Below are 8306 nucleotides of genomic sequence, written 5' to 3'. Positions count from 1 at the left end.
TCTTTTAGATATGTTTTTTTTTCTTTTTTTGTTCTTTTTATTTATCTTTTTTTGTTTGTTTGTTATTAGATATGTTCTTTAATATTCTCTCTCTTTTTTTTTTTTTTTGAGATGGAGTCTTGCTCTGTCACCCAGACTGGAGCACAGTGGCACAATCTTGGCTCACTGCAACCTCCGCCACTTGCTGGGTTCAAGCGATTCTCCTGACTCAGCCTCCTGAGTAGCTGGGATTGATTACAGGCATGTGCCACCATACCCGGCTAATTTATTTTGTATTTTTGGTAAAGACGGGGTTGCATTGTGTTGGTCAGGCTGGTCTCGAACTCCTGACCTCGTGATCCGCCCACCTCGGCCTCCCAAATTACTTGGATTACAGGTGTGAGCCACTGCGCCTGGCTAATATTCTCTTTAAGATGTATAAGATATTCTAAAATATTCTCTAATTCTGGCCTATTGACACATTAAAAATTTTGTTAAGAGTATACTTAAAAAGTATCTCTCAGGAATATATTGTTTGATTTTTCTAACCATCTTCTCATCATTACTGTGTGCTCTTAATTCTTTAGATCATTGACAGATATTCAAGACCTGTCTAGTATCTCCTGTGAACCAGACAGCTCTTTTAAGGAAGCTTCATGCAAAACACCCAAAAGAAACCATGCACCTACCAGTGTCAGCACTCCACTCAGCCCAGGTAATCACAGGGAAGAGAAGAACTTACTGCCCCAGCCCCTTGGCTCTGGGAAACCAAGCCATGAGATCAGAGCTGGTGGCTGTGTTGTCACAGTGCAAAGGTTTTTCCATGGTGCCAAAGCTGGGTAATCCCATGAGAGGCCAGGTGGCAGGGTGATGGTGATTATTGGGCAGCCATTCGTAGGTTTTACTTAGAACTGCAGTGGTAAAGCCATGGAAATGCTAGGTCTCCTCTAAGCGTTACTGAATTTTGTGCAAAAGCATTGAGTTTTGTAGGGTTTGCAACTTAAAACAGTACCTTGTGCTTGAACTTTATATAGTTCTTAGGTCCTGCAGCCATGTGCAACCAGCATCAAATATCCTCTCTTTAGTGGCCTTATTTCCAGTATATTTGTGGTTTTAAAAATCTTCCTTGATTTTATTTTGATAAAGTTTAGAGTCCAAGTTAAGAGACTATTATGTTTTATACTGTGAGGAGCTGTGTCTCAGATCAGTGATTATTTCAATTATTAACAATTTGGAAAATCCTTGGTATAGGTATAGCTTTGTGGGTTTGGATGTGTGTGTGCGTTCTTTTTTTAATGTACATCATATTGGGGCAGAAAAAAAAACCAAAAACGAAGGAAAAGAGGAAAAAAAGATAAATAATGTAAAGGATTCAGATGGTAGCCTCCCTCTTTTCTCCAGCAGGGTCAGTTTCTTCAGCTGCCAGTCGGTATAAAGACTGCCTTGAACGTATGACATTGCAGTTAAAGACAGGGTCTGCCTCTTGCTGGAACAGTCAAGAATCTATTCAAACTTTGTCTGATGAATTTACAAGTGTCCGAGAGAGAGCAAAGAGACTGGATTCTCTCCTTACTTCCTCCGAAACTCCCCCTTCAAGACTCACTGGACTTGTAAGTGTATCTATTTCACGTTACACGCTCACGGAATCAGCCCAAAGGGCCCAGTGACCCAAACTGCCAAGATTTATCCAAATTCATTAAGAAAGCAAGAAATGAGCTGGGTCCTCTCCAGGCTTCTCGGGCACTCCTCTCTTGAGTCTATATTGTGGGAGGCTTAAGTTTTGCTTCTTCCTTGAAGCCTCCCCTGGTTACTTCCCTGAGAGTTTTGATTGATCTCTACTGTTCCCTGAACTCCTAAACTAATAACCTGCAGGAAGAACACTTAATTGTATACTGCCTTCTCCTCCTCTTCTTCTACTACTTCTTTTTTTCCTCTTTCTCTCCCTTTCTCATATGTGTAGTCTCTTCAGGAAAACTACACGTTCTGGCCAGGCATGGGGGCTCATGCCTGTAATCCCAGGATTTTGAGAGGTTGAGGCAGACAGATAACTTGATTTCAGGAGTTCAAGACCAGCCTGGGCAGCATGACGAAACCCCATCTCTACAAAAGATACAGAAAATTAGCCGGGACATGGTGGCATGTGCCTGTAGTCCCAGCTACCCAGGAGGCTGAGGTGGGAGGATTACTTGAGCCCAGGAGTCAAGGCTGCACTGATCTGTGATCGAACCACTGCACTCTAGCTTGGGTGACAGAGTGAGACCCTGTCTCAAAAAAAAAAAAGAAGAGTACAAGTTTCTTACTTTATGAAAAATTGATTGTCAACTTTTTTGGCATTTGGCCCCAAAAAAGTTCTCACTCTGCAGTAGGGAAATGAAGTATGTGTTCGTTTAACAAACTGTTAATTGGGCAAATTCTAAGTGCCAGGCACCATGTCAGACCCTCTTTGAGGCATCCATGTGTGAATAAGAAAGACATAATCCCTGCCTCATAGGAGCTCACTGCCTAGTGAGAAAGACAGGCCTGATGTAACACAGCGATAAGTACTGAGTGCTGAGGAGGCAGTCAGGGATAAGAAGCTTCGCAGGCTGGATGCAGTGGCTCACGCCTGTAATTCCAGCACTTTGGGAGGCTGAAGTGGATCATTTGAGGTCAGGAGTTCAAGACCAGCCTGCCCAACATGGTAAAACCCTGTCTCTACTAAAAATACAAAAAAAAAAAAAAAAATTTAGCTGGGAGTGGTGGTGCATGCCTGTAATCCCAGCTTCTTGGAGAATTGCATGAACCCAGGAGGTGGAGGTTGCAGTGAGCCTAGATTGTGCCACTGCACTCCAGCCTGGGCAACAGAGTGAGACTTCATATAAAAAAAAAAAAAAGGCTTCCCAGAGGAGAGGACATGTGAGTGAGTTTTTCGTGACTTAATCAACAAAACAGTTGGAAATGACTGAGCTGCATATGCGTGTTTAGCTCAACACACATGACAGTTACCATGTTTATCTCTTATAGAAAAGATTGTCTTCATTTACTGGGTCTGGATCCTCCAGGCTTGCTAAGGCATGTGACACATCACTACCCCATGCCACCCAGAGAAGGAGCCTGCCTAAAGGTACCCTTTGTTTAATATCAAAATAGAAGTTTAAGGAGGCTTGAATTGATGCTTGTCAATCTTTGATGCCATGTTAGGTTCAGACAGAAATGCTGTTTTCCCCTTGATTATAAAAGTAAAGCGCACTCATTGTAGAAACCTTGGAGAATAAATAAAAGCTTAAAAAAGAAAGTGACCACACTTTTTTAACCTCATGTACTATTTTTTTGCATATTTTAAAAATATTTTTATAAATGTATAATAATACATTTTAGCATAGTGAGATCATATTGTGTATCAGTTCTGGACTGCTTTATTCCCTTGATATATTTTGAGGCTTTTCCCTTGTCATTAAAATTATTCATAAATATATGTAGTAGCTATGTAATAGTCTATTCTTCATATTGCTTAACCATTTTCTTTTCTTTTTTTTTTTTTTTTGAGACAGAGTTTCGCTTTGTTGCCCAGGCTGGAGTGCAATGGCGCAATCTCAGTTCACTGCAAACTCTGCCTCCTGGGTTCCATCGATTCTCCTGCCTCAGCCTCCTGAGTAGCTGAGATTACAGGCATGCGCCACCACGCCCAGCTAATTTTGTATTTTTGGTAGAGATGGGGTTTCTTCCTGTTGGTCAGGCTGGTCTCAATCTCCCGACCTCAGGTGATCCGCCCACCTTGCCCTCCCAAAGTGCTGGATTTACAGGCATGAGCCACCATGCCCAGCTAACCATTTTCTTATGTTTAAGATTTATATCGTTTTTGAATGTTTGCTCTTTGTACATAAATTTTTATCTGTACCTCTAATCCTTTCCTTAGGATAGATTCTTAGAAGGCAGTTTCCAAATCGCAAGATCTGAGAATATTAGCAGTCTTAAGGCATATTACCTTTATTACTTAAATGTCTTCTGTCTTTGGTATAACTCTTGGAATTTCCCTCAGGGGGATAGGATAGGAAGTTGTGAATTATGTTGAGGTATTTTGGTTAATGTTATAATTAAGCACTTGGGGCAAGACCCAAAGTATGGCTGCCCCTAAATCCCCTGGCCTGATAATATTTAGTTAAAGGCCTTCTACTTTGTGCTTTTGTTCATTCTGGTTGGCCCAGAACCTCTGTATTCTTCCAGCAGCCCTGGTCCAGATTGAGCCACTTAGTAAGAATTTGTAACTGAACTCCTTCAAAATCCTTAGGAAGGGAGGGGCATAGATCAAGCACTATTGGGGTAAGGGCTGATGTAGGAAAGGAAAGGGATTGGGGTAAAAGAGGGGAGTAAAGGCCATTAAATGTTAGGAGCTCTCTACTGGGACTATTACATAAGAGGCTTTCTTCTTCCTTATTTTGTTTCATCATTGAGAGAAGTCCTCAGTCAGGTCTATCTGACATCCTAGGAAAATTCAGTTCATGTCCAGGAAGGTGTTAAGTCATTTTCCTGTTTATCTTTTTTAAGAACTAGTAGAAGCCATCTCACAGCATCACATTGATGAGCTACCACCACCATCTCAGGAGCTACTTGATGAAATTGGTAAGAGATGTTCAATACAGAATATACTTCTTGGCCCTGTTAGTTTCATCACTGACCACAATATGGTGTCTTTGTCTCAAGTATGAACACTAGTATAAAAGGCCCCGTGAAGGCCTGGTTGAATATAGGAAGAAGGGGCAGTTTTCCAATAAAATGAGCCACAGCCTGACCAGGATGATTGGCTTGTATCAGTTGTCATTTTGTTATGTAAAGGACTTATGTTAATGAATCTAAGAGGAAATAACATACAAGTGGTTTATTGTGATGAATTTCTTTTATGAAAAGAAGTTCTTATCTGCTTTCAGAACAAACCAGCCATTCCTTGGAGGCCTGAGGTCCAGCTGCCCAGGCCAAGACACCTGTACTTTCAGTTTGCCATTAGCTGTAGGTATTAAAGGTATTGGAATTGTGAATAAATCCCCTTTCTAAAAACAGGGAAGTCAGTGGCACAAAACCTAATAAGACTAGAATTTGCAGGCAGAGACTGAGCAGTACTAAACAAATTTTATTTGCAGCTGATTGACTGACCCTGTCCAGCTGGTCTGATGCTGAAAGTAAATGTTACACGGTTATGGAAACACTGGGGGGCAGGTGCACTGTTTCACTAGGAAAGATCTGACTGCTCTTTTCTTGACAGCCTGGCCAACCAGCCCCTCACCCTCAGAGAATGCTTCTAATCAGAAGGTTGTTGTGAAGATTAATTGTGAACATTAATTTTGAATTAATGTATGCAAGTGCTTAGAAACAGAACCTGACACCTAGGGTTCTGCAAGTGTTATGTATGATTATCATCATTTCTATTTTGAGTGTTGTGTGGGATTTTGTCATACTTGAAGAATTCCTTTCAAACCTGGAATGCCCTAAAGCAGTGGTTCTCAAATTTTAGCAGGCATCAGAATCACCTGAAGGGCTAGTTAAAACACACATTGCTAGACCCCCAGAGTTTCTGATTAAGCAGGTCTGAGATGAGGCCTGAGAATTTGCATTCCCAACAAGTTCCCAGGTTATGTTAATGCGGCTAGTCCAAGGATCACCCTTCGAGAACCACTGCTCTAGAGAACAGCAGGACATCCAAAGGAGGAAATAAGTTTTCTTTGGCTTTTGTGTTGTGACAGAGCTCTTGAAGCAGCAGCAGAGCTCATCCACAGTGTCGCATGAGAACACAAGTGATGCAGGAGTCACTGCAAATGGTAAGTGAACTACCTAGATCTTTTTCATCATGTTATGGTAATGCTGTTCTTGGCAACACAGTGCTACATATAGGGAAGTGTGACCTTGAGGTCAGGCACAACTCCACCTCAATTCTGACTTTATAGTTATTTGTATGACAAGCTGTTTTACTCTTTCTGAGCCTTAGTCGTCTTAATCTGTAAAATGGGGATAATAAGTTCTATCTCATGAAGTACGTATTAGCTCCATGTACAGAGCCATGTACAAGTACTAACATTTTCAAATATTAGCAAATGTTAGTCCTCTTCCCTTTATAGGACTGCTGGCCGGATGGAATGAGATAGCATATGTAAAATGCTTGGCATACATTAAAGGATACATCCCTTCCCCACCCAAATTCCTTTCTTGGAGCTCCAACTTAGAAACTTCTAACAAGTGAGAACAAGATGGTCCCCAAAGTAAATTTGTGCAATTTGTTTTCATGGTTGCTTACTTCCTCTTTTATGTGCCCTTTCTTTCTTCTGCCTCCTCTGTCTCCTTTGAGCCTTGGCACAAGCAAGGTTTCCTGTAGCTTCACCTGGCACTGAAAATCTCCCAAGACCCCAGAAGCAGCTGCTGCAAATACAGGTGGCCTGCAGACTGCCACCTGGCCCTCTGCTTTCATGGGAAGAGGAGAGCTAATGTGTTGCATACTTCAGGGACCACTGATTGGCCTTAATTTTTGCACTCTATTTTAACGCAACTTTTCTCAAACTTTTTTTTGTTCTAATAAAGTTAATTCTTTCAACTGTTTTTAGATCAAAGGCACTTAGAAGAACAAGAAACTGACAGTAAAAAAGAAGATAGTGGTATGCCTTGGTCCAAAGAAGCTGAAGATCTAGGAGAGGACACAGAGAGGTAACAGTAAAAGCTGGATTTTTGAAAGGATTTTAAAAATTGCATTAGTTTATATAAGTTTTTTTCCTAATATTGACAAATAAGAAATGAAAAAAGTGGTCTTTTTCCATACTATCTAACAGCCCCTATTCCTAAAGCATTACTTTTTAAAAACGGATTGCTTTTTTTGCTTTAAAAAATGTTTGTGATAAAATATATATAACAAGATTTATCATCTTAACCATTTTTAAGTGTACAGTCCAATAACATTAATAAGTATATTCACATTGTTGTGACTAATGTCCCAAACCTTTTCATCTTGCAAAACTGAAACTCTATACCCATTTAAAAACTCCCCATTTTCGGTTGGGCGCCGTGGCTCACACCTGTAATCCCAGCACTTTGGGAGGCCAAGCTGGGTGGATCACCTGAGACTGGGAGTTCAAGACCAGCCTGACCAACATGGAGAAACCCCGTCTTTACTAAAAATACAAAATTAGCCAGGCGTGGTGGCACATGGCTGTAATCGCAGCTACTCAGGAGACTGAGGCAAGAGAATCACTTGAACCCGGGGCGGCGGAGGTTGCAATGAGGTGAGATCGTGCCATTGCACCCCAGCCTGGGCAACAAAGCAAAACTCTGCCTCCAAATAAAGAAACAAAGAACCCAACTCCCCATTTTCGTTTCTTCCCAGACCCTGGGAACCACCATTTTACTTTTTGTTTCTATGAGTTTGACTACTGTTGATACTTTACATAAAGTGAAATCATACAGTATTTTTCTTTTTGTGACTGGCTTATTTTAGCATAATGTCCTCAGAGTTCATCCATGCTGTAGCATGTGTCAGCGTTTCCTTCCTTTTTAAGACTGAATAATACTCTGTGGTATGTATATACCATGTCTCATTTATCCATTCATCTGTTGATGGACATTTAGGTTGCTTCCACCTTTTCTTACGGTGAAGAATTCTGCTGTGAACATGAGTGTACAAATATCTCTTTGAGGTCCTGCTTTCAATTCTTTTGGATATATACCCAGAAATGGTAGTGCTGGATCATATGGTATTCTATTTTTAATTTTTTGAGGAACTGCCACACTATTTCCATAGCAGCTGCCCCATTTTGCAGTCCCACCAATAGTGCACAAGCGTTTCAGTTTCTCCACGTTCTTGCTAACACTTGTTATTTTCTCTCTTTTTGTGGGGGTGGAGGCTGTTTTTTTTTTTTAATAGTAGCCATACTAATGAATGTGAGGTGGTGCCTCACTGTGCTTTTGATTTGCCCTTCCCTAATGATTAGTGATGTTGAACATCTTTTCATATGCTTGTTGGCCATTTGTATATTTTCTTTGGAGAAATGTCTGAGCTCTTTGCCCAGTGTGTGTGTGTGTGTGTGTGTGTGTGTGTGTGTGTGTGTGTGTGTACAGTAGAGATGGGCTCTATGTTGTCTAGGCTGAACTTGAAGTCCTAGGCTCAAGTGATCTTCCTGCCCCTTCCATTCAAGTAGCTGGGACTATAGGTGCAAGCCACCATGCCTGGCTCTTTGCCCATTTTTTTTTTTTTTTTTTTTTTTTTTTTGAGATGGAGTTTTGCTATTGTTGCCCAGGCTGGAGTGTAATGGTGTGATCTTGGCTCACCGCAACCTCCGCCTCCTAGGTTCAAGCGATTCTCTTGCCTCAGCCTC

The 8306-nt window shown here is 41.2% G+C and overlaps 1 protein-coding gene across 10 annotated transcripts in view; it reads left to right on the top strand.

Moving 5' to 3' along the window:
- The window catches only part of TEX14 (testis expressed 14, intercellular bridge forming factor), a 73289-nt gene extending 66626 nt beyond the window's left edge, over positions 1–6663 (top strand). For 9 of the 10 annotated variants that reach the window (XM_032280665.1, XM_032280656.1, XM_032280658.1 and 6 more), the window contains 6 exons: positions 567–694; positions 1384–1589; positions 2983–3082; positions 4504–4578; positions 5694–5768; positions 6546–6663. In XM_032280665.1, coding sequence (XP_032136556.1) covers positions 567–694; positions 1384–1589; positions 2983–3082; positions 4504–4578; positions 5694–5768; positions 6546–6649 — 688 coding nt within the window. In that variant the 3' untranslated portion in view covers positions 6650–6663. Of the gene's footprint in view, positions 1–566; positions 695–1383; positions 1590–2982; positions 3083–4503; positions 4579–5693; positions 5769–6545 lie in introns of those variants that run through there. The other variant, XR_004269688.1, reaches the window with a different exon arrangement.
- The last annotated feature ends 1643 nt before the right edge of the window (positions 6664–8306 follow it).

The sequence above is a fragment of the Sapajus apella genome, unplaced genomic scaffold (genome assembly GCF_009761245.1).
Source record: "Sapajus apella isolate SASKATOON/1434 unplaced genomic scaffold, GSC_monkey_1.0 scaffold12, whole genome shotgun sequence".
NCBI lineage: Eukaryota > Metazoa > Chordata > Mammalia > Primates > Cebidae > Sapajus > Sapajus apella.
Note: the sequence above shows the minus strand (reverse complement) of the source record. Positions and strands in the feature narration are given on the sequence as shown.